At 36.8% G+C, this 27540-nt stretch overlaps 1 protein-coding gene across 3 annotated transcripts in view; it reads left to right on the forward strand.

Moving 5' to 3' along the window:
- The window catches only part of CLTC (clathrin heavy chain), a 65264-nt gene that overhangs the window by 1016 nt on the left and 36708 nt on the right, over positions 1-27540 (forward strand). For all 3 annotated transcript variants that reach the window (XM_006092220.3, XM_023756809.1, XM_023756810.1), the window contains exons 2-7: positions 17002-17209; positions 20312-20580; positions 21145-21306; positions 22906-23019; positions 23910-24083; positions 26092-26289. In XM_006092220.3, the coding sequence (XP_006092282.1) occupies positions 17002-17209; positions 20312-20580; positions 21145-21306; positions 22906-23019; positions 23910-24083; positions 26092-26289 (1125 nt within the window). The remainder of the gene's footprint in view (positions 1-17001; positions 17210-20311; positions 20581-21144; positions 21307-22905; positions 23020-23909; positions 24084-26091; positions 26290-27540) is intronic.

Here is a 27540-nt window from a genome sequence, read left to right on the forward strand (position 1 = left end):
TTAGGGCGAGACACCTTTTTTTCCCCTCCCCTTGCGGCTTCACGGGCAGAAAAAACCCCTTCCCCCGGGGGGGGGGGGGGGTGGGGGAGGGAATGGCGGTGGCTGGGCCTCTCGCTTTCCCGGGAGGCAGGAGGAAGAAGGTCACTCGGGAGGGGAACTGCAGGAGGGTAGGATGGGGGAACGTGGTTCTTAGGGCGGTGTCGATCTCAGCGTGCGTGGGGTCAAGGTCCCTAGGGGAACTCGCGTCGTCCCCTCCCCTTTTCTTCATGACTCTGATCCCCTTTGGTTCTAGACTAGAGGGTAGGGAAGAGTTATTCCGAGGTTATCTTGGAGTCTGCTGGAGTTTAGCAGGTGCTTGTGGGCGTGAGTCCCTCCCTCCCTCCCTCAGGATTGCGTAGAATTGAACACAGCCCCTGGGGGGATAGAGCTCACCTCCTCTGGAAAAATGCAAAGTTCTTTGGTCTGTAATTGGTTTCCCTTTAGTAGGTTCTAGAATTCTTCCCCGTGGTGCATTATCCTGTCGGCAGCATGCTGTCTTATCTGGCAGCATGCCTGTGGAGGGCCCAGGCAGGTGATCATGGGAGGGCTGGACTGAATTAAGCCTTTTCTGAGCTTCTTCCTGGTTCACCAATCCTGGTTGCACTTTGGCTGAAATAATACATTCATATTAATTTTCTTCCCAAATATCCCTTAAAGAGGCCTGCCTCAGCTCAACCTTCTGAAGGGCTAATTTCATGATGAAAGATGCCATGGTTTGACATAACACTAATATTAGTGACCTTTTGGACACTTTGACCATTGAAGGCTAATTTCATTTACTTTCTCCCATTGTTATTACGTACATAAAGGATTATTGTTAATAAAAAGGTTTAATATCCAGGCTATCAGTAACATAATTTTATACTTCTTTACAGGTATTATCACCTTTGCTTACATCAGCAATAAATTATTTTCGTTTAAGTCCTCAAATGTAATGAATAGTCTTTTAAAAAATTTATTAATTGACGAGAGAGAGAGAGAGAGAGAGAGAGAGAGAAACATCGATTGTTTCACTTGTTTATTCATTCATTGGTTGATTTTTTGTGTGTACCCTGACTGGGGATCGAACCTGCAACCTTGGCATATCCGGAGGCTAACCAACTGAGCAGCCCAGCCAGGGCAATAATCTTTACTCAAAAGATGAGTTAAGTAATGCACTTTCTTCAGTCATCTGTGGTTTTCAGATCACTCATTTGAAGTAATGGAACATTATTTTATAGGTTAAAAATGTTAAGTGACAGAATGGACACAAATTATGCTCAATCTAAGTTTTAATTACTATGGTTATTTCTGTTACAGTGAAGTATAAGTGAATGTGAAGGGTTAGGAAAACAATGTTCTTGGGTGTGGAGGAAACCAGGCTCCTTACTTACACTAGAGTGCATCTGATGCATACATAATCATTTTGCAGACAAATGTTTATAAAATCATACACGGAGAAGCAGGTACAATTGCTGTTTATAAGGTAGAGGTATAGCCCACTATTAAATCTCATTTCTTTAAAAAAATAGTTTTACTGATTTATAGAGGTGGGGGAGAGAAACATCGATGTGAGAATGCAACATTGATTGGTCCCCCCAGCACGCCTCCCCTACTTCGACTCTCCCCCCACACACACACACACACAGGGGAATCCAGCATACTCCCCGACCAGGACTTGAACCAGCAACCCTTCTTTATGCAGGTCTATGCCCAACCAACTGAGCCAAAACAAATCTCATTTCTTGACTAATGGTGGTTTGGGCAATAGTTTTTCATTTCTATTAATGAGGAAATAAAAATTGTTAAATAAACCCAAAGATTGGAATCCAACCTTGTCTCTAATTGAAAACAGATTTAATATGGGTTTGATTTCTAAGGGAGTCAGAATTTCTGCAAATACTAGAGTGAAGCCATTTCCTTTTCAAATATTTGAAGTTTTGAATGTAAAGCAGCTTTTCAGTTACACTTGAAGATTTCACTCATTCATTTATTTTGGAGTAATATGCCATGTCTAAACTTAAGCTTGCTATTGTGACTATTCTTCAGCAGATAATGATTAGTTGCGCAGAGCCCCCAGTCACTAGCCAACCTCTTCCAGGATGTATCTCCTGACTTCTCATTTTTATCTCTTCCCTTTTTAAAAATTAATAAGGATTATTTTAATTGGCATTTTAGGTCTGACATCTGAGTCCCTGCCAGTTTGCTAAGTAGCAGAAAACACTTTGAAATACTTAGGATAAAAATTAGGAACAAGAATTGAGGAACTTGAATGTAGAGTTAGCTTGTGAAAGCTTTAAAATGTGAACTGTAAATGAATTTATTTTTGTAACATGTAAATACTTTGGCCAGCTGAAGGATCTGTCATTAGGGTTTGGAGCTATACAGCAAATAAATATTAACATTATAAGTTATGAAGTGTTGTTTTTTTCTTCTTTTTTTAGGATATTTAGGCTGATAGCAGTCAATAGATGATTGCCCAATTGAGCAAGACATTGTTTAAGAGTTGCAGATTCTGGAAAAAAAAAAATCCTAGGCTATACATATAAAATGGTGCTTGCAGTTCCCAATTCTTGGCACATTAAGTATGTTTATGCCAACTGACACATTGCACTAGGTCCCAGGTTCCTTGAGTCTGCAATTAAAAAATCTCCCAACCCTGTTCTTTTCCCTTTAATCCATACATGCAGAACTGAAAGGTGGTGTGAGTTGAATGGTAGAAGTTCTTGCTGTGGTTATTGTGGTTTGCAAAGAGCAAACAATGCTAAGTATTGCTGGGATGTGCTATATGCTTAACTGTACTGCCTGAAAGAGGCAACTGCCTTGGAATTATGCTGCAGTCCATCCTGGGAATAGCTTCCAGGTTTAAGATGTATCATGTTTTTCAGAATTTTCCTAATGGTCAATTTACTCAGCTTAAAGGGGGGCGGCTAATTCTAGTGACTGCTTTCACTCTCTAGGAAATAATTTAAGACATGGAACTCTGTGTGTGTGTGTGTGTGTGTGTGTGTGTGTGTGTGTGTGTAGAACCTCAATCATTTTTATTTTAGTGTGCAGTAAAATACATGATTTATGTTACCTGAATTACATTTCACAAGATGTTTTTTTTCTGTCACTGTTACTGATACAGTTTTTGCTTTTTGAGAGTTACTGTCCAATAGAACTTTCTTCCATGATGAAAAATGTGTACTATCTACATAGGGATATTGAGCACTTGAATTAAGTTTTATTTTTCTAAATTAATTTAAATGTAAATAGCCACATGAGGCTATTGACTATGACGTTGGATGCACAATTATAGGCCATACTGATGTGCTTTGTGAGAGTGAAGACTTATCTGACCACCCATACTTATTTGTAGAACATTCTGTTAACTAAAATAAAACATTATTTGAAAGTGTTGGTTGAATACTGTCTCTTGGGGAAGTGGTGTTGATGAACAATGACTAATGAATGGAGGGAGAAGCAGACTTGTGAGAGCCTCTTGTATCCTATGAATGTGGCTGGGTGCTTTCAGGTCTTCACTCAATCCCCCACATCCTCCTTAAACAGTTGAAGAAGGTGAGACTCAAACACAATGTCAACCTAGGTCTTCTCACAAACTATTCCAAAGAAGTAGGATGGTTGGCCTTACAGAAGTTATATAGCCCTGGCTGTAATTAGAGGTGATTAGACTGTTGTTCCGATATGCCAAGGTTTTGGGTATGATTCTCTGTCAAGGCATATACAAGAATCAATCAATGAATGCATAACTAAGTGGAACAACAAATCAGTGTTTCTCTTCCTTCCTCTCTCTAAAAATCAGTTTTTTGTTTGTTTTTCAAGAGAAGTTATGCAGTATCCTGGTATGCTTTTTTTGTTGTTGGACTTTGCCCAAAAATGATTTCTCTACTGGTTTAAAATGTGTTTAATGATGTGGTATAGTAGACAGATTAGGGGCTTGGGGGTTGTCAAGACCACTGCTGTCCAATAGAAAAATAGTAAGAGCAATATATATAATTTTATATTTTCCAGTGACTATATTAAAAAACAGGTGAAATTAATTTTAGTATGTTTATGTAACTCAGTATATCCCAAATGTTACAATTTCAACCTGTAATCAGTATAAAATTTTAAATGAGATATTTTACATTCTTTTTTAGGGAGGTACTGAATTTTCAAAATCTCATGTGTATATGACACTTAGAGCAAATCTCAGTCATACCCTATTTTCATGGGGAATGTTTGATCTTATTTAGCTTTCATAAAATTTGCAGTTGGAAAAGCAGATTTGCGTACCTAGATTATTACAAGCACACTTAAGTTTTCCATAAATAACCGATCATTAGTAACTATTTAATTTTAATTTTAAAATAAATTCAGTCACAGTACCCACATTTCAAGTGGTCAGTACCACTTATGGCTTGTGAAATGTGGTTACAGTATTGGAGAACATAGGTTCTTGCTTCATCTTTGTAAAATAGGCATAACTGCCTTACAAAGTTACTGTGAAGGTCTGAGATCATGGTGTGAAAAGTACTTGGTGTAGCACTTTCAGAGCATTAATTGGTAGATATATAATTCGTGTCCAGTACTTTTTTTTTTCAGGTATCTTTGAACGTTTTATTTGCATACCTAGATTTTTATGGTTCGTAAATATTTGATATCTACCTAAGATTTGAGCATTTATCACATATCAGCAACTATGTTAGCCTAAGGACAAAATGGTGAACAAAACTGACTGCAGCTTGCATTCATGCTTGCATTGATTAGTTTATAAAGACGGTCCACACATAATTGCAACCATGGATGTTATCTAATGTTTGATATTGTGCAGAATTTAATACAGATATTAATGTTACAAAATTGATCACTAATACTACTCTAAAACTGCCCAAAAGAGGAATTTTTAAAATATTTTATTATATACTATGAGCACTCATTGTGTACCATTGGTACACTTTTAATTACTGTTCCTTGGTCAGAAATATTTGAGAGACCTAAATCATGTCTGATAAAATATCCACCTTTGAATATGTTGTTTTATATGTCCTGTAAGATGGAAGAATTGAAGTAAATGTTCTCATTTAGATGGGAAGTGAGTTCATTGCTGATATTTTAGTCCTATATTATTAGAATGAGACTATTTTTCTAATTGATTTACATACACAACACACTATAGCTACTTCATAATATCAATTTGTAAATCATAACAAAGTTTACAGCTTTATGTATTGCCTCCCCGCCCCTTCCTGCCAAGTGCCTGTGGCTAATGCTCTTAACTCTCAATGGGATGGCAGAAGGTTTGGATCTGGATGTATTATGCAAAACCCATCTGTCAGACTTGGATTTTGTGTCTCTTTTGTATTATGAAAGACATAATTTAAGAAATTTTGTCCTAGTTTAGAGGACATAACTATCCATTAAATCTTAATTGCTCCGAAATCTACAAGATCAAAATAAATAGCTGTTTGAGTACCTACTGTGTGCTAAGAACTCTATTAAATAGTTTATGTTCATGATCTCATTTTATTAGCAAGACAGCCCCTTCAGATAGATAGGGTTAGACTTATTTTGTAGATGGAGAAACAAGTTCATAGCTGTTAACTTGTAGAGTCACACAGCTAATAATGGGTGGTCAGACCAATACTTGCTCTTCTTTTGTGATACATTGCCTCATCTGTAAAATTTGAACTGCAAAATATACCAGTTTGTATGTATGCTGTGGTGTTCTTCGATGTACATACACATCCTACTAGTTTTATATTTGAAAGTAGAGGCCAGTGAACCAACATTTGAATTTTTTATGCCTTAAACAGATGTTTTTAAAGGGCTTTATCCAAGTTTCCACTAGAAAATTGTGCAGAATGATTGGGGATCAGATTGACTTCTAACCACGATTATCAAATCCCTCTTATAAGCCTGAACTTCTTAAACTTTTCTAGAGACATTTCCTTGATGACAAGAGGATAAATGTGTCCCAGTCTGAAGCCACTAGTGAAAGCATGAAGCTTCCGCTTTCTGTCTTACTATATTATGCATTTTTTGTACTTAGACTAACGTAAAAGTTGAGTAGAACTGTAGGAAGATGATTATGCTTGGGGAGGAGCAAAGTAGGAGTAGAACATGCTTGCTCAGTTTAACTAGTATAACCATGGAGGGGAAAGTGATTACAAACTGGTAGGATTGTGCTTGGGAAGCAGAACTTCCAAGTAATATTAGTACTTCATGTTCTGAATGATTGGGTAAATAAAGACATTTCTTTAAATTTTAAGTAAGTAAAGCAGATTTTAAACTTATTCTGAATGAATAGAAAATGAGACCATTAAAACCATTTCATCACATTAAAAAATTAAAATTCTGCAGTGTCCAATTGTGGAAAATATCTCAAGATATTTAACCCAAGCTTTGTCTTTTTAGCTTTTCTTAACTACCTCATTTATTAAATTAAAACAATACTTTCTGTGCTGGAGGGGAGTCTCCCTTTATCCAGTTGAGGTGAACATATGTGCCATGCTAAAGGAAAAAACCACATCTACCTAGTTACAGAAGTCAAGATCTTGAAGTTATACCAGACTTTTTCCTGCTTATTATTTTCTGTATTTAGTCCATTTCTGGAGTAGGGTAGGGAAGAACTCATAGTGATGCACACTGGGGGTCCTGGGCATTGCAGTTTTTGATGACCCCATCAATTGAATCTGTGGGAATCTTAGTAGATGAAAAAGGGGACTTGCTTTCATCTGTTTCTGACCAGCTGCTCATCTAAGAAAGAGGGCTTTAAAACCGCCAAAGTGGCCCTGGCCGGGGAGCTCACTTGGTTAGAGCATCATCCCCATATGCCAAGGTTGAGGGTTTGGTCACTGGTCAGGACACAATCAACCAATGCATGCATAAACAAGTGGAGCAAGAAATCAGTGTTTCTCTCCCCCTTCCTCTCTCTCTAAAATCAATAAAAATTTTTAATTAAAAAGTAAAGAGAATCAACCAATGAATGTATAAGTGACTGGAACAGAAAATCAATGTTTCTCTCTCTCTCTCTCTCTTTCAAAATCAATTAAAAAACAACCACCAAAGTGGGCAGAGTAAAGCCAGAGACTGTTCATATACACTCATCTTGGCAAAGAGCTGGCTTTGAATATTCTTCAAAAAGCAATCCCTTGGGGGTATGTTCCTGGAGATCATAATCCAAGCAAGTGAAAATGACTCTCATAATATGCAAATAGAAATTCAAGGCATGTTATAAAATTTAGTGATTGCACCATAATGGATTAAAAAAAAAGCTTTGATGGAATGGAGATGACTTTCCAGTGCTAATGAAGACATTGATGTAAAAAATGCCTATGAAGAGTTTAAATGAAATGGTTTCTGAGCTCTAGCCGGTTTGCTCAGTGGATAGAGCAGAGGTTCTCAACCTGTGGGTCGCGACCCCTTTGGGGGTCAAACGACCCTTTCACAGGGGTCGCCTAAGACCATCGGAAAACACATATATAATTACATACTGTTTTTGTGATTAATCACTATGCTTTAATTATGTTCAATTTATAACAATGAAATTAGGGGTCACCACAACATGAGGAACTGTATTAAAGGGTCGCGGCATTAGGAAGGTTGAGAACCACTTGATAGAGCATCGGCCTGCGGACTGAAGGGTCCCAGGTTCGATTCCAGCCGGGGGCACATGCCTGGGTTGTGGGCTCGATCCCCAGTAGGGGGCGTGCAGGAGGCAGTTGATCAATGATTCTCTCTCATCATTGATGTTTCTATCTCTATCCCTCTCCCTTCTTCTCTAAAATCAATAAAAATATATTTTAAAAAATGGTTTCTGAAATGTGAAGAGTAGAAAACCATTTCCAAGTTAATTATTTTATAATTTAAAAAATATATTATTATTTGGCTCTACCCGCTGAGCCAAACCAGCTAGGGCTGATGTTTCTGTCTTTCTCTTCCTCTCTGAAATAAAAATAAAAAAAGGTGGGGGGAGAATCTGCAAGAATCCAGGGCACACCCTTTTCCTGATCAAAAATCACACCAGTCTTAGTTTTCTTTAAAAATTTTTATTTATTTATGGATTTTAGAGAGAGAGAGGAAGGGAGAGGACAGGCAGACATTATTTGTTGTCCTGCTTATTTATGCATTTATTGGTTGATTCTTGTGTGTGCCCTGATGGGGAATTAATCCTGCAACTTGGGTGTATCAGGCTGATGCTCTAAACAACTGAGCTACCCAGCCAAAGCCAGTCTTAAAGTTTTTAAATTTTCTAGTAAGTAGTTGGCTACAAGTAGGAAAAATTCTCTTTGATTCTCCTAATAGTTTATCAAAGCTAATAGTCTTCAGTTCCTGTCTCCACTGTGACAATTTGGCCCTGGCCTGGTAGCTCAGTTGGTTAGAGGGTCGCCCCATATGCCAAGATTGCAGGTTCAATCCCCAGTCAGGACACATACAAGAATCAACTAATGAATGCATAAATAAGTGGAACAATACTCGGTGTTTCTTTCTCCCTCTCTTTTTCTTCCATTCACCCTTTCTCTCTCAAATCAATAATAATAATAGTAATAATAAAAAGAATAAAACAATTTGGAGTGACCAACGTTAAGATTTCTCCTAAGAGACAGTAATTGTCTCAGAGGTTTTTAGGGAGTATAAACAAATCTATAGAATTAAAGGCATTTTTATTTGTTGCTTAAAATGTGAAGCACACAGAAAACAATGGCTGGTATCCTGTTGATAGAAGAACTAAAGGAATGCTGCATTTTCAGCATTTTTCTTCATTTCCTGTAGAAGACAGCAACTGCAATTTTTATGTGACATTCTGCTAGCTTCCTGGAAGGGCTTACTGAAATAGCTTCTGTCAGCATATTTTTTCACTGTGGTGGATACTAGTGAAGGTGGAGGGTGTTTGGAACTTTTAAAGGAAATTATGCTGAGTGAAATACTTGGAATAGGAAGTTAATCAAATCTTTAAGCGCTTAACTTAAAAATACCTGTATTGAGTTACATCCAGGTATCAGCAGGTCTCTAAAATTGTTGACTTCTTAACTCTGTAGTGATAACACCTATAAAATCTTTATTAAGATAAAGATTCATTTATATAAGTAACTGAAATAGGACTGTATGTAGAGCACTTACAGAATAGTTTCATCTGAAATACAGTAGCTCATACATACTTCCTTTTCATCCTAACTATTCAGATGAAATAAGGAGGAAGGATCTGTAAAGTGTAAAGCCAAGCACTAATTGTGAAACATAAGTTCTTAGTAATGCTGGCATAAACACAAGTTTTAATGTATTTTGATTTTCAGCTGATACAGCTGGTAAATGAGTTCTGTGCTGCATTTACTAGTCATTCATTAGGAGGCAAACTGCCCGGATATGCTTATAAAAAAGCCTGTTTCCAGTGAGTATTCCTATCTGATCAAATGCAAGAACTGCTGGATGAAATTAGTAGGCTCAAAGCAAACCTATTACTCCTTTAATTATGTGATGTTTGTAGGCATAAACACAATTGTGATTGATTGCTGAGATAGAGACTGTGTTAACGGAGAGTCTTTAGCTAGTCAAAATATATTACTATTTGGGTTAAATGTACTCATAGTTCAGCCTGGCCAGTGTGACTCAGTGGTTGAGCGTAAACTTATGAACCAGGAGGCACAGTTCAATTCCTAGTCAGGGCATATGCCCGGTTTGTGGTCTCAGTCCCCAGTATGGGGTGTGCAGGAGGTAGCTGATCAATGATTCTCGCTCATCATTGATGTTTCTCTCTCTCCCTCTCCTTTCCTCTCTGAAATCAATAAAAAATAAATAAGAACTTTAAAAAGTTATATTTAAAAAATACACACACACACACATATACACATAGCTCATTCTGTCCCTTTAACAATATTTTCATAGTTTGATCACTAATGTTCTGACTCACCATCACTAGGTTTCCTGATCCTTGATGTATGAAAGTTTCTCTAGTTGTCTTTATAATATAGGTTTTGAACAAAGCATATCGGCCTGCCCTATGTTTGACTGTATATTGTCAGAAGCATAACATCAGAGCCAACCGTATCCTCCTATATAATAAAAGGCTAATATGCAAATCGACCGAACAGTGGAACGACTGGTCACTATGACACGCACTGACCACCAGGGGGGCAGACGCTCAACGCAGGAGCTGCCCTGGTGGTCAGTGCGCTCCCACAGGGGCAGCTCTGCTCAGCCAGAAGCCAGGCTCAGCAGCAGCAGTGCGAAGGACCCCTCAGGATGTCCGACTTAACTCTGTAGTGATAGCACCTATCAAGTCTTTACCAAGATACAAGATTCATTTATATAAGTAACTGAAATAGGACTATATGTAGAGCACTTACAGAATAGTTTCATCTGAAATACCTAAGCCAACAGCCGGACATCCCCCGAGGGGTCCCAGACTGTGAGAGGGCCTAGACTGGGACCTCCCCCACCCCTCACCCCTCTGCATGAATGTCATGCACTGGGCCTCTAGTCTGTTTTAGAATAGGACATGTCAAGATACCATAGTCTCAGAGCTAGATAACTATAAAAGGACAGAAGTCCCTAAAATAGAGTATTCATGTGACCCACACTGTTCTAAGTGCTTGCTGTGTGTTGAATCACTTTCATGCAGCACCTGTCCTAGGCATTCCTTGCTCCTCAAGCATGGATGGATGCTTTCTCTTTTGTGTTTGCCATTTTGACAATCAAATCAAGTATAGTTTCAAAACAAGACAGGACAGACAAAGCTTAAACCATTAAAAACTGATGAGCGTTTAACATAGATTTCTGAATCTAATATTGCTTAAGGCAGTGGTTCGCAAACTGCAGCTCGGCAAACCGCAGCTCTCGAGCCACATGCGGCTCTTTGGTCCCTTGAGTGTGGCTCTTCCACAAAATACCGGTTCTTCCACAAAATACCGACTTCTGTGCATGGGCCACAAAGTTTCAATCGCACTGTACGTGTGCGCCCGCACGTGGTATTTTGTGGAAGAGCCACACTCAAGGGGCCAAAGAGCCGCATGTGGCTCGTGAGCCGCGGCTTGCCGACCACGGGCTTAAGGTAACAGTTTTTACCATATATTTTTGGTCTTAATATAGTCTCTTTCATACTAACCATTTTTTGAAATAGGGGATTCATCTTACAGCTGTATACTCTTTTTCCAAAAACTTCATGATATTGATGAACATTTTAGAAGAAATTGAGGCAGTTGTAGTCCACCAAGCACAGTCAAGCCTCTCTTTTTCTCATGTTCTTTGAAGAAATTGCATTTTACAACATCTGCATATTCTCAGTCTGGCTCATACCCTGGACCTCTGATATTTGAATATTTAGTGATTTCTTGAGAGGAAAGAGACACCCATACTGAGTTTTTCCTTGGGCACTTTTGCTAGCATTGAACTTTGCAGATTAACGCGCTGCCCCCCCCTCCCCCCCCCCCCCCCCGCAGTCTTCTGCAAATAACTGGACTCTGAAACCTGGAAATTCAAACCTGGAACTTTAATATTTTTTTGTTTCTTCCTGTCTTGTCTGAAATCGTGTATAACTTGAGTGTGTCTCTATACCAATTGTTCTTCATATTTTGCCAGAGTTTAATGTTAAAGTTTTTCTTCTTGTTGGACTCCCAAGAAAAACTTCTGAAAACAGTGCTCTCTAATAGGACTGTACAATGATGGAAATGTTCTGTATTCTGAGCCATCCAGTACAGTAGTCTCATGTGGCTGTTGAGTACTTGTAATGTGACCAATGTGATTGAGGGACTAAATTTAAATTTATTAACAAAATTAAATACCTGCATGTAACCACTGGCTGCCATATTGGACAGAGTAGCAAACCTCCCAGTATACAGCTCCCTTACAGAGCTTGAGTTATTTCATGCTTTGACTAATTTTCATGTTTACCTTTTGAAGTTGTAGTCTTCCTTCCTGCCCTACAGGTAAATTGCCAAATAAAAGTCATTCTTACAATTTAATCTCAAGTTCTGCAACCTGTAGAAGAATAAAGATTACTCCTTTTTTTTTACAAAAAACATTTAAAAAGATAAATTTGCAAGCTTTCATAAAACTGAGGAGAGTCATATATCATATACCAAATTATCTAGACTTTTAAAGAAATTCAGGCTATGGTGACATTTCACCTCTAAATACTCCACCATGCATCATTAGAAAATAAGGAAATCTTTTCCTAATCATGTTATCATTAAAGCCTCCTTATATAATAATCCCTCAATATCTAAAAATCAGTCCAAATTCAGATTTGTCTGATTGTCTTCAAATGTTACTGGTATGTCTAAATCAGGATCCAAGCAAGATCTGCATGTTGCTTTCAATTGTGTCTCTATACCAATTGTTCTTCATATTTTGCCAGCATTTTTTACAGAGTTTCAGATTAAAGAAAAGTTAGAATGGTATAAAGAATTCCCATATACATCCTTTACCCAGATTCTTTAGTTCTTAACATTTTTTTTTTTACTACATGTGATTTATCCTCTTTTGTCTCTATACATAAAAACTATTTAACTAAATTGCTTGAAAGTACTTTGTAGATGTGATACCTCTTTACCATTACATACTCTATTGTATATTTAGTAAGAATAACAAAATGGTCTTATAGAGACACTAAGATGATCAAACAGGCAATTGACTTTGACAGAATACTGTTATCTAATCTCAGGCTTAATTCAGATTTCATCATTTGTTCTGATAATATTCTCTCTATTTGAGAGAGAGAGAGAGAGACATTGATTTGTTTTCCACTTATTTATGCATTCATTAGTTGATTCTTGTATGTGCCCTGACTGGGGATAGAGCCCCCAATCTTGGTGTATCTGAGCTATCTGGCCAGGGCTGGAAATGTTGTTCTTGTGTGTAAGAAGATTCTGACCTCAATGACCTGAGTTAGGCATATTAAATAGCATAGATGGAAGAGGTTTTCATGCTTTTGATGGTTACATTTTTTTAAAATATACTTTTATTGATTTCAGAGAGGAAGGGAGAGGAATAGAGAGAGAGAAACATCAATGATGAGAATCATTGATCAGCTGCCTCCTGCACGCCCCCACTGGGGTTCAAGCCCGCAATCCAGGCATGTGCCCTTGACTGGAATCGCACCTAGGACCCTTCAGTCCTCATGCCAACGCTCTGTCCACTGAGCCAAACCAGCTAGGGTGGTTTTCATTCTTTAGGAAAGTTCTTTTACTTGAGCTTAAAGTTTAGTTGCATAAATTGACCTGGAATTGTGGTCCATGGGCAGATCAGGAAACACTGGGAAAGTTTGGTTTTGGAAAGGTTTGGTATAGAATGTTTGAGAGAGAGAGAGAGAGAGAGAGAGAGAGAGAAAGAGAGAGAGAGAGAGAGTCTTTGAACCAGGTGGTTTCAAGTCTTCTGCACATTGAGGAGAGAAATGTGTTCCTACTTTTCATTGTACCTTCTATTTCTCTTTAGGGTAAAGAGAATTTTTGATGATACTGACCATATACCATCTGTTTGTATTAGCTATCCCAGATTGCTCACTCAGCGAACTGTTAACATGTTGGTCAGGTTTGTTAGAAAGCTTTAGCAATATTGTTGTGTCCATGATGCCCCTAAAAATAGGAATTAAAATAGCGTTACTTAGGATTACATGGTTCCATGTTACATGGTATTGAAGATTCTGGTCTCTACCTACTTTAGTTAGGCAAATTAAAGAGCAGAATTGGAAGTTTTTAAGTGTAATTCCTTTTGTCAAAAAAGGAAAAAAAGGGCATTTCAGTATCTGAGTAAGTTAAGCACTCAAGAGACCACTTATCTATTATCAGTAGTCAAAAGAAATTCACACCCAGAGTTTCAGCCAACGTTTAGGACAGCTGAATTAAGCAGATAATAACATGAAAATACAAAAAATTCTAACCTTGAGATGTGTTTGTGCTAATGGTATCTATTGAGCCTTTACTATGTGTCAGGCATTGTTCTAAGCACTTCATATTAAATCCTCATAGCCGTGGGATAGCTACTATCACTTCAGATGTTTCAGGTGAGGAAATATATACAGAGATAACTGATTTGCCTATGCCCTATTTAAGTGGCAAAACTGGGATCTAACCTAGACATTTTAGCTCTGATGCAATCCACAGAACCAGTTAATTCTGTATGGCGCTTGCATTTTATAATCAAAGTTATACATTTAGACAGTAATTGTCTTGAATGAAGAACCTTCTTTGTTGTCCAAATTATGGGGAATCTGAAATGATATTTCTCACTAACAACTAAGACTGCAGTTAGTGTCTTTCTTTTATCCCCAGGCATGTTCATCTAAATTGGGGGGAGGGAAAGAGGGAAAAGGAAATACTTTCATATCATTTATAACCTGTAACTCTTAGGGCACTTTAGAGTTTTGGGTTGATTGATTAACAATAAATCTGTTACTTGCTTTTTGGAATCTAAACTCGGCATAAGTGTTCAGTTCTAAAGTTGTGCCACTTGTAGGCCAGTGTCAAAATCTAGTCTGGAAACCAAATGAGTTACAATGTTTGGGTGGTTTTCTTTAACAAAGGAGGAATTGATAAATTGTATACTTTCGTGCATGTCCCATTAGTGTTTTTGTTTGTTTTTAAGGGAGGATGGAAATATGCATAGGTTATCTCATGGATGGAAAAGTATCTAATTGCTGGGAGGGGGAGGTACTACTAGAAACATGGAATGGGTGACTTTTCATAGTATATACCCTTTTGAACAGTTTGAATAATTTGCTGTATACATGTAATAACTATTAAAAATAAGTAATCACTTTTTTAACCTAAATTTATTGACTTCATATTCTTCTTATTTTGTACCAGCAAAATAAAAGTTCTTTGAAGTTAAAAACAGTTTTTATCATAGAAACTTCCAAGCACATCTCAAAATAGAGTATCTCAAAGATCAGCAAGAGCAACATTTTGCCAATTGAGAAGATAAAATGTGGCCGTATTTGGATGTCATTATTGTATTCTCTGAAAATAGCTGCAGGTTCAGAAACTCTTATAAATCCTCTGAATTTATTTGTGGTTTGACCCAGAGTCTGTAATTCAGGGCACTATTTTACTTGTTCTGAAACACTAGGGCTTCAGCTGTGACAATTGAAGCTCAAAATTGCCTTAGGTAGTGACAAAAACACAGAATTCTTATTTTACAGAGTAGTTTAGAATATAACATGTTGCTTTTACATACGTATTTATAGGAGGTTTATGAACTACTGGAATGTTTTCTCCAGTTATTGAGAAGGAAACTATTGAGGGTGCTCTACTTAGAAAATTAGATGTATACACCTCTCCTAAAACGAGACAGACACCCACACAGTCCCTTTGTATATATCGGGATATTACTTAATGGTTTATCTTCCTCCATTAGTTTTTTAAACTAAAGGTCACTAAAGCTAGACTCAAGAAAAAAATGAAAATTAATAACTCATAAAGTTTTATTGTAACCAAAGTCATTATAAGTTATATATCTCACAGCTTGTATACTTGCCATGCATGGCAGCATATACTTGAGCTTGTAAAGCTAGTTAATCTTCTACTTTGTTACCATGCTTGTAATTAATAGTTAGACAATTGCTTGACTCCTTGCCCTGGTGTTCAGATTGGTTGTGCCTGCAGTCACTGAGGTATAGGAGGGGAGTGAAAGTAAAATGCAGTCTCTTAGTCTTAGGTTGTATCTTATTCAGATCCCAGTCTGGTTATAATTAAGCATTATAGCAGAAGAATTTGACAAAAGAATTTAGATGGAATACAGTTAACTTGGCTTAGCCAATCCAGAGAGCGTAGTGACAGCGGTGGTCTCTGGGAAGGGAAATTGGCATCTGGGGGGCAATGGAAGAAGAAAGACTTGATTTTTCCCCCCTGTGATTTTTTTTGTTTTGTTTGTATTTTGTTCCCTGTGAATTATCTATTGGGGGTGGGGAGTGGGGGAGAGACTAGTCTGGCTAAGGCTAATAAAGTCTTCAGGCAGCCTTTTAGTGGGACTTAATCTGTTCTAATACTTTTAGACACCCTGAGTATTAATGACCCACTCTGGTAGAGCTCTCCTTCTAATAGGTGCCTTTTGTTTTTATACGCTTAATTGGATTTTAAAGACCTACCATCCTTAGATCCTCTATATTTGTTTAGCAAATACTTGAATATCTTCTGAGTACACACAGCAGATCTGATTCCATTATTTTCCTTGTTAAAATCCTTAAGTAGCTTCCTTTGCCTAAAAAATAAATTCAGGGTTCTTAGTGGGGTACAGTTAGCTTATCAGTCTGGCCCTTGCTTATCTTTATAGCCTTAACTTATTACCATGTTCATAGTCTATACTCCCAGTGTTACAGAAGTACTTTGTAGTTCCCATAGCAGATCATACTTTCACATCGCTTGGTTTTAGCATATGTTCTTCTGTCCAGCGTTCTCCCTTTGAACACATTCCCTTAGCGGTGGGTCTTTGACAAGGTCCCTCTTACACTTGTTTTGGCACTTTTTGCAAAATACTGTAACTTTGTTTACTTGTCTGTCTGCTTTTGTTAATCTAAGTTCCCTTAGATCAAAAACTGTAAAATTTTAAATTTCATTCTTTTCATTCTGTGACTTAATTTTCAGATTTTGAAGTTTAATGAAAAGTGAACAAGTAATTACTAACTGTTAAAGGGAGAAAGAGAGGACAGTTCAAAGATCTTAAACTGAGAAACATTGATGACTGCAAAGTTCTTGAACCATAAAGGCTAGCTAGATATAATTCTTTCCTTATTCTGCCTCTTAGTTATAATCACAGGTTATACATCTCTAGTTATAACTATAAGGTTATAGCAAAACAATCGAATGCCATATTTGTTGGAAGGACAGATGGTCAGTCCATTATTTGGCTATCAATTGCCTCACTTGAATAGTGTAATGGATTTTCACTGTTGACCTTAAAGCATTACTGGTTAAATGAGGATTTGTAGTGACGATAATACAATAATGTCAAGTCTGTCTAATTCACTTTGTAACATGGTTTATTAATGTTTGTTTGTTTCTCCTCTAGCTCCAGAACCTGGGTATAAACCCAGCAAACATTGGCTTTAGTACCCTGACTATGGAGTCAGACAAATTCATCTGCATTAGAGAGAAAGTAGGAGAGCAAGCTCAAGTGGTAATCATTGATATGAATGACCCAAGTAATCCAATTCGAAGACCAATTTCAGCAGACAGCGCCATCATGAATCCAGCTAGCAAAGTAATTGCATTGAAAGGTATAAAAGATTGTGGGTTTCTTTTTCTTAAAACTCTTCCTATGTATAATTTATTCAAATACAATAATTAGGAGCTCTTTTAGTATTTTGATTTGGTTAAATAAAGCTACAAAGTTAAAGCTTTTACTGAATTTGAGTTTAACTATTGTCATGGCTTTTACTTGGCATGTTTCTATAAAATGTCTTTCTGTTCAGCATAGATCTTGGGAAAAAATAAATAAATTTAAAATTTATGCCTACAGTGTGATAAGATTGCTTTAAAAAGAATAACACCACATATTTTGCTAATATTAGCACTTAAGCATTGCAGAACTTTGTTATGATTATAAATTTGCTGTTCTTGCTGTGCCCTTTTTATACTTGTCTTGTACTTAAGTTATCAAGTTTTAAAAATGGCTTGAATTTACAAGTGTGTCTATATATAGGTGGGTATTAAAGCTTTGAAATCACGGGTGTTAGAGTTTATTCAGACTAACTTTTTAGTTGTCATCACAGGGAACAGAACAATCTGTTAGTCTAAATAGAGTTTAAAGAAACTCATATGGGTTGGGAGCCTATATTAATTTTTTTCCTTTGAGCTATAAAGTGAGAATGTAATTGACTCTTTTAAAACAGAAGTTTCTGAGAGGACTTGGTGACAAACTGGATGACTGAAAAAGGCATTTAACTGCTTATTCTTTGCTTGTTTTTCTTCTTGGTATAGTAGGAAGAGTTCCAGTTTCTAGTAATATTATACCAGGTATTTTATGTCTTTGGAGCATATATGTAACTTTTATAAAGATTACTTTAATCTTATGGCATAAATACAGTTATCTTTATGTAAGGAAACAGACCTTGCTCAAAATCACATAGCTGTCATCCCAATAAATGCAATTAAAAATTTAAAAATCACATAGCTAATGATTGGAGACCTAAGTCTATAGATAGAGCCATTCAGTGCTAAATAGTGTGTTACCTAAATGGTGTACAAGCACTGCTTCCAACCCCATCTCTAGCAGGCTGACTTTGGATAAGACATAGAAATATGCAGAAAGTCTACTTTTTATTCATTTGTAAAGTGAGAGGATTGGGTTGGGTAGTTTTCCAGTTCTTTTTAGCTCAAAATCCTAGTAATTTCTGGATGAGTTGTTAAAAGTGCTGAAGTTTTTAAACAGACTTCTTTTTACATGATTTAAACTTCGTATTTAGTAGTAATACTTGTTGGAGATTAAATGAGGGGAGGGAGAGGGCGGAGCATATTCAAACAGATGTCACCATTCCATGTCTAAGATTAGAGTTGATCTCACCCCAAGGAAAGATTATCTATCCAGCTTTCACCTAGGCCCACATGTTTTTCAATAGTGAGCTTTTTGCTTCTATTAAACAATACATATTATCCTTTAATATATATTAATTTCCCTTCAGCCTCCTTAAAGAATTTAAATTCAACTGCTTAATAGCTCTCACACTTTTATTAAAAGGCCATCATTTAAATTTTCTCAACATTCTTTTCTATTTTTAATGTTGTTGTTATCTTATCACATTTCTTAATGCTTTCTTATGTGTGCAGATGGTGAGTTATCTTAAATTAGATTGTATTAGTTATTGTCCTGTCTTATAAAAAGAATAAGTTGAAAATATTTCCAGAGCATTGTACAATAATAGCATTATAGATTTGTGCCCATATGTGTACACTATAGAGTTAAACTGTCATCCCTTTCCCTTCTCCCCAAATCTCTTATATAACATGTACTGTACTCCAACCGCTTTTATGTAAAAAAAGAATAAAAGTCTAACTAGGGGTTGGGGAAGGCAGCAAAGGAAAGTAATTTCCAAATACAGCAGGTCCTTGAATAACGTCATTTGGTTGTAAGATTGATGAGATGCCATAGGAATTTATCTCAAAATCAGTTAGCCTGTGGTAAAATTGGTTTCCTTATTTGCTGTTTTCCTTAAAGTCACAGAACCTATTGAGGCCTTACGGTACTTACTTTTGAAGCCAGTTTTAAATCTTGGTTTCTTTTTATAAACAGGACTATAACTCTCACAATTGTTCAAGTCTGGTTGTGTTTTATATATTGTGTTTTATGGAAGAAGTTCTTACACATGTGGTAAGAAGGGTCATGGTACAAAGCCATATGTTTTGTGTCTTGTCCCATCTCCTCTCCCCCCCACCCCCATACTCCCATAATTTTTGTTCTTTAGGATCCAGATTCTCTGTGGCTCAGGAATGGAGTTTTCCTTAGTCTCTAAGGACTAATCTGGATTAGATAGCCTAGTGATATCTGTGGGCTTTGACCTCTATTAATTTAAACCAAATCACTTTTTGGATCGTGATGGAATTCAAATTATAAATACCAGTCTTTGCATCTGATTCAGTGACCGCTTAACACAGTCAAATTTCATTCTTTTACTAAATGTTTGCTGTCTTCATTAGATGGAGCTTGAACTTTGTTCCTATCTGCAGTATATTAACAGCATCTGAAACTGTCCTCCTTTGTCTCCCTCTCCTTTCCTCTAGCATCTCTACTACCTTTTCCTTTGTATCTTACACCAATTAAATGTAGCATGCATTTCCCTTATGTTCTCGTGGTGCAAGGCAGAGTTGAAGTAGGTCCTCTTTCAAAAAAGCAGTTTCCACAAGATTTAGTTGAATAGGGGATGACTGCCTTTTAAAAAGTAGTCATTTTTTTCCATGTGTTTGTGTCAGATTTGCTTTGTTCTTTGTACCTACAACTAATGTAGTTAATGTGTAAACATTCTTAATTATAAATAATAAGATTTCAACCTTGTTTTCCACCATTGTTAAGCAAGCTGTTCTTTAGACTCATTTTTAATTGGGGTTTAGAATTCTATAGAATTTTATGCTATCTGTTTAAAATGTCTTTAATAGAGGTAATATAGTTTTCGCTTCAAATGTAGATGGTTTGCCCAGTCTCAGCTATCTTTTCAATGGTTGCTGCTCTATCAACTTGACTTCTGTAGTTGGTTACTGAATAGTCTCCTGACAGAACCATTTGTTTGGAAGTTATAGATCTTGTTACAGAGCTAGTCTAGCTAGATATTAATTTATCCTGAGTGTGGCTTTCTTTAGTGATTCATAATGCTTAATTTTTGTTTCAGCTGGGAAAACTCTTCAGATATTTAACATTGAAATGAAAAGTAAAATGAAGGCCCATACCATGACTGATGATGTCACCTTTTGGAAATGGATCTCTTTGAATACGGTTGCTCTTGTTACGGATAATGCAGTTTACCATTGGAGTATGGAAGGAGAGTCTCAGCCAGTGAAAATGTTTGATCGCCATTCTAGCCTTGCAGGTTGCCAGATTATCAATTATCGTACAGATGCAAAGCAAAAGTGGTTACTTCTGACTGGCATATCTGCACAGGTAACACTTTTTTTCTAGTGTTTAATAAAGAAAGGTCTAGAGAACTAATATGCCCAGAATGCAGTTTATTTTGAAGTTAGGTCTTCTATGCTCAGTTATGTAATATCTGACTTATTTGGAAGACCTTTTTTCTTTTTTAAGAAATAGAGAGAGCTGGCTTAATGCCTTTATACTGACATAATTTCAGAGTATGTACTCCTTCCAAGTGTTTTTAGGTCTTACTTGCAGGTTAAGTGGACATACTGAGTTCCTGTATGAATGATTTGGAATTTATTATGGACATTTACTGCAGAATGAGTACTCCTACACATGTATTTTTTTAAGATAGCATAAATAGATGGTCGTATATGGGCCACATTTTAAACATTCATGTTAAGCGTTAATAAGGTAATCTTTGGAGCTAAATTTTAAGTGAAAAGGTATCAAATCTACATTGAGAGACTAAAAAAGAATTGTAAATCCTTTTAAAGGTGATAAAGCAATTCTAATTATTTTCACTAGTTGATGAATCTGGGTTATTGGTTCATTGGGTCCCCAAACTTTATTCTCTTTGATCTGTTGTAGCAAAATCGTGTGGTGGGAGCTATGCAGTTGTATTCTGTAGATAGGAAAGTGTCTCAGCCCATTGAAGGACATGCAGCTAGCTTCGCACAATTTAAGATGGAAGGAAATGCAGAAGAATCAACGTTATTTTGTTTTGCAGTACGGGGTCAAGCTGGAGGGAAGGTAAGTTTTGGCTTTAGAAATTATTTTAGAATTTCTTTGTCTTTATGCTACTAATTAGTCATCTAATTTCAAAATAGTCTTCTTCCTTGTTAATTTGCTGCTAACATTCAGATTTGTGATGACTGTTTAAATTCTGCTTCTAGTGATACTTGTCTAAAATAAATAATGTTCTTTAACAGCTTTTTTGTATCAGCTGTAGGACTTTTATTTTGATTGCCTTTATCAAGGCCTTCTCTGATTTTCAGCCTACTGTGCATAAGATTCATTAGGGTTGCTAACGTATACATTTGAGCACCTTATATCTGAGGAGTCTGATTCAATAGAGGGAGCTTATACTCTGCATTTTAAATATTCTACGTGACTAGGTAGAATGTGGCCTACAATTTGAGTAACACTGCCCTAAGTCAGAGCTTGTTAATCTTGGCTCTACATTGGGATCACCTGGACAAATTGAAGTACTTTGTTATGATTCTTAGTTGCAGACAGTAGAAACAGATCTGGTTGATTCGAGCATAGAAAATTTACTGAAAGGATTATGGATAGTTTACAATAGCTTGGAATGTTTAGGACCAAGCTTGGAAGATGAGGAATCAGGGAAAATGGGCAGTCGCCAGAGCTGCAGCCAAAAGCCCTGCCACAGAACCCTGAGAACTCGGCTGCTACTCTAACTGCAGTGTTGGATGACACAGCACTGCAGCCCTCACTGCCAGACTAGACTCCCTAAAGTCTTCATATTTTTCCATGGTAACTATTTGAAAACATTAAGATAGCGATTGCTTAAATTATGATAATCAAACATTTTAAACCAAAATGTTTTCATCCAGGTTTTGAGGTCTATGTGATTAGCGTGACCACTCACTCAGCTTATGCGCATACTTTCCTTCTGTGTTAGAGTAGATGTACAGGCAGAAAAGAATTTAACAGTTAGGTCTCTATTTGGGGACCCAAATGCTAAGTGATAATAGAAAACCATGAGAAAGCACCTTTGTGGGTTATGTATTACCATTTTATGCTATTAATTTAAGATAGATTGTGGTGTGATTGTTTCAGCTATTCAACTGACTTTAAAGTTTTTATCTTGAAATAATACACATTCATAGGAAACTAAATACAGTACAAGTGTTCTTTACCTAGTTTCCCTCAACAGTTATGTCTTACATGCTATACATATAGTATATAAAGAAACAATAAATTAACATTAGTATAATTTTATAATTCTGTGTCACAAGATACATACTATTCTGTTACCTCAAGGATTTCCCTCATGCTACTTCTTTATAGGTACTCCCACTCCCTTACCATCTCTAACCCTTGACAACCATTAAATTGTTTTACATTTCTATAATTTTGTCACTCAAGATACTGTATAAGTAGAATCATATAGTATGTGACCTTTTGAGATTGGCTTTCCACCCCACTCAGCATAATGTCCATGAGAGTTCTTTTTATTACTATTAACCTACCATGGAAATATTAATGGTGAATATTAAACCTATTGGAGGACATTTTGATTGTTTCCATTTTAGAGCAACAAATAAAGCTACTATGATAACTACTAAAGGATCTAAGTTTCTATAAGTTTTATTTTCTTTTGAACAGTTACATATCATTGAAGTTGGCACCCCACCTACAGGGAACCAGCCCTTTCCAAAGAAGGCTGTGGATGTTTTCTTTCCTCCAGAAGCACAAAATGACTTTCCTGTTGCAATGCAGGTATTTTAAACAAAGCAAAGGGACCTTTGAAATCTCTCCTCTTAACAAAATTAATTCAAAAACTATTATTAATCAGTCAATATGATTTAAGTGGAGCTTAAAAGAGTAATTTTTATTTTAAAATAAAGTTTATTAGAGAAACTTGATAAAGTAATACTCTAATACAGGGGTAGGCAAACTTTTTGACTCGAGGGCCACAATGGGTTCTTAAACTGGACCGGAGGGCCGGAACAAAAGCATGGATGGAGTGTTTGTGTGAACTAATATAAATTCAAAGTAAACATCATTACATAAAAGGGTACAGTCTTTTTCTTTTTTAGTTTTATTCATTTCAAACGGGCCGGATCCGGCCCGTGGGCCTTAGTTTGCCCACGCTGCTCTAATATGTAAACTGGGTTATCTTAAATCATTCAAAATTGTTTTCTTCTTTTTTTTTTTTAATATATTTTATTGATTTTTTACAGAGAGGAAGGGAGAGAGACAGAGAGTCAGAAACATCAATGAGAGAGAAACACCAATCAGGTGCCTCCTGCACATCTCCCACTGGGGATGTGCCCGCAACCCAGGCACATGCCCCTGACGGGAATTGAACCTGGGACCCTTCAGTCTGCAGGCTGACACTCTATCCACTGAGCCAAACCGGTTTCAGCTGTTTTCTTTTTTTTTATCTTAGACATCTTATTCATATTCTTTTGTTTTATGTAAGACCCTTATTTGTGCCATATTTAAATGTTCTGTAAGAATGAGGAAACCATTAATATTAGCTTTTAATTTGTAATGTAAATCTCTTGTCAGAGTTCTAGAATTTCACCATCTCTAAAATGGAATTGGTCTAAATTTTCTGTTTGTGGATTCATTATTTTACTTAAGTGTTGATTTTCTTTATACAGATCAGTGAAAAGCATGATGTAGTATTCTTGATTACTAAGTATGGTTATATCCACCTGTATGACCTTGAGACCGGTACGTGCATCTACATGAATAGAATCAGTGGAGAAACAATCTTTGTTACTGCACCACATGAAGCCACAGCTGGAATAATTGGAGTAAACAGAAAGGGACAAGTAAGGAAACCTTGCGACTTAAATTAAGCTACAAAATAATACTTATTGCTGTTAACATTTTTTTAAGTAAATGGTAACTTTAGATGTCCGAAAATAATATATACCTAAAAATACGAAGCATAGGATACAAAGTCTCTTTCTTTAATCCTGTCTCAAAGAGAAAAGCTGGCATATAGCCACCTAGGATTGTGTCTTTATTGTCAAAAGAAGTGACTCTTTTTCAAAGAAACTATTAGGGCCACATTTGACAGACTGTATACTTTTTATAGGAGTTTTCTTTCTATGACTTCTAAGATAAATCATTAACTACAAGGAAAAGAATTTTTCCTACATCACTATTCCTAACTATTACTAAATATTTAATGTAGGAAGGTGATATGTTACAATAGCTATTATGGGGTACCTGGCAAGTTATCTAGTTAGATGGGGAAAATATCTGCTGATCTGAGTCTGTCATGATTGGCAAACCTTTTCATACCATTAACAAGTGGTCCCTTTTCTGTATTTTTTTTAGTATTTTAATGTAATTAAAATATTCTACCCCAGGAGTATCCTATTCTCTAAAAAATTATTAGAACTTCGAAAGCAATACTATTATTGGTTTTGACTTAGTTTTCCTCCAAATTAGTATTTTTCCTAGGTAGTAAGCAGAGGAAGTTAATTAGTAGGGTTTTTTCTCCTTTGTTCTGTTAATTTCCAAGAAATGGGGTGTATACGAAGAGGCAAATACTCTGTCCCTACTTGTCCATCCCCTACCTCAACTCTACAACTGCTTTATGTCCCTACAACTTATGTAGCCCTCCTCATAGCACTTACCACAATGAATTACAATTGCTTGCTTAACTGTGTTAGTCACTGTTCTTCATTAGGAAAGGGGCTTTTCTTTGTTTAATCGTATTTCTACACCAGTCCTTGTCTGGCACAAAAGTGACTTTAAAAATTCAGTAGCTTTCATTTATTCAGTTGCATGTGTGTCTCCTGGAAAATATCAAGAATGACTTGCCTTTTGGTGAACTAGGTTAATGACAATTTAATAATCATGAAGTTGATAAGCCAGAGATCTTTTTCTTTCCACTGCTGTGCTGATGTTTTTAAGATAATGCTTAAACTAAAGTATCTTGAATAATTTTACTAATATATTTGATATTTATAACTTTGATTCTGGGAACTTAATTGTTTCTCTCCCCTTCCCCTACAATTTTCTGTCCCAATCTAACAACAACAAAGTATAGTTTTGATTCATCCACACCAGATGGCTAGTGTTGTGTTGGCTGTTGTCTTTTTTTTATTTGACAATCTAAGGGAAAGAGGTTGGTGCCCCTTACTAAATAGTCAGGCATTGCATGTTTAAAAAATTCTTGTGGCACACCAGTTGAAAATCACTGCCCTAAAGGAATGAGTGTGTGATTTCTATTGGTTGAAAATCAAAAGCCATCAAGATGACATTATTACCTTTATTAAGCACTTGTTGTATACCTTGTATTATACAGTAGGATTTAGGGATTCTTTCCCCTCACTGAATATATAGTCTGGCCTGTGGGAATGTAAATGTAGTTAAAGAAAATTACTGAAAAATTCTTATTGAAAAAAATCCTACAGTTAAAAGGAATATACCTTAAACTTCTTCCAGGCAAGCTTTAGATTTTGTAGCTTCTTCAGTCACGTTCTGTGGGTTTTCAAGATTGCGTTCCTCAAGAATCTATAAATCATAGTGAATTGTTTTACAGAGCTCATTTAAATGGATGGTAGCAAAGCAATTAGAGGTTGGACAGTATGAAATAGGGAGCTGTTTATATTACAGAATGGCCATATTTTAGGCACCCCAGTTTTCTCATTTATGGCCTCTTTTTTTCTTTTCATTTAATTTTATATTTTTATGACACACAAAAAGGCAGCTGTCACAATTTTAATACCTTTGTGACTCAGTAGTAATCAGCTCTAAGCAAATTTAGTATCATTGATATCCAAATGAACACATTGCAACTATTCATTAATCTTTAAATTGCAGGTTCTATCAGTATGTGTGGAAGAAGAAAACATAATTCCTTATATCACCAATGTCCTACAAAATCCTGATTTGGCTCTGAGAATGGCTGTACGTAACAACTTAGCTGGTGCTGAAGAACTCTTTGCCCGGAAATTTAATGCTCTTTTTGCCCAGGGAAATTACTCAGAGGCAGCAAAGGTGGCTGCTAATGCACCCAAGGTAAATAGCCATGAAAATGAAGTTGCCATGATTGGATTAATGTTCATATGCTTTATTTCTACTACTGTTAGAAATGGAGCCAGCTCTCCACGGAGAAACTAGTCTTCTCTAGGTTGCATTCTTTCTGTGGTAGATTGAGTTCCTTGTTGGTGCCTTTAGATTTGGTTAATTTTTTTTCTGTTCTCTAGTTTTGGTTAGCTTTTTAAAACTAAGAATGTTAGAAAGATAAGTAGATCTAGCAATCTATGATTTATGTAGATGTAATGATGTTTAGTTACTTAGTTGTAATACTGTTTGACCTTATCAGTGATAGTTACCAATTTTTCCCCCTGTATAAAGCTTTGTTTCCATTTGGTCCACAGCGTGGGAGAGGGCTTTCAGGGTGGTTAAAAAGCTGCCTAGAGCTGCAGGGAGAGGCTCAGGCAGAAGCCCTGACACCACAGGGATGCCAGTGGTCTCTCAGAGGCCACTGGGCTGCAGAGGCTCCTAGTCACGCTAGAAGGTGAACTTGGCTCAGTTTAGGGACCAGCCAGCTTGCAGAGGTTAGTCAGGTGGTCATCCATCTTGATGAATTTCACCTCCTCATCTAGGAAGTGGCTCTATAAGAAGTCACCAAGACATGGGTGTCTGTATGGGCCGAATCCAGGGCATGCAGATCCAGTAGGGCCTGGTTCAGGTTCTTCTCCAGGACTATGGTTTTACCACACTCATCCTGTGACATCTCTTACGTGTCCTGGAAGAAGGCATGGGCACTCTGCTGGCTTTGCATCTTCAAGAGACACTTGGTGCCCTCCACTTCTCAGCCAACTCATGGAAAAAGTGGCCCATGCCTTCCAGAGCCACATCTTCACATTTGAAATAGAAGCCCAGAAGAGAGGTAGGTGTGGGAGGCTCGCAAATGAAGGTTAACCAGGCGATTGACAGTGGCTTCCATCTCTGTGGAACAATTTTGACAAATCTTGGAGCTCATGGTTTATCAACAATAAGGAGCTAAGCTCAAAAAAAGGTGTTGGCTGGTCCTGGAGGCAGAGGATGGCTGAGAAGATGGTTCCAAAGGTTGCAGCTGGAAAAGAGGTTAGAGCGTGGTTGGGGCTGGAAGAAGGGGTGTCCATGGGTCTGTTCTGTTCAAACATTGTTGAAACAAGAGATGGGTCCACAGGGCACACGGTCTGGTAGTACTGATTTTATTTCCCAAAGTTGAAGGATTGAACAGATCCTATTACATTTATGGTAAAAAGAGTTGTCTGAAAT

This window comes from Myotis lucifugus, unplaced genomic scaffold, assembly GCF_000147115.1.
Source record: "Myotis lucifugus unplaced genomic scaffold, Myoluc2.0 scaffold_99, whole genome shotgun sequence".
In the NCBI taxonomy this organism is placed as follows: Eukaryota; Metazoa; Chordata; class Mammalia; order Chiroptera; family Vespertilionidae; genus Myotis; species Myotis lucifugus.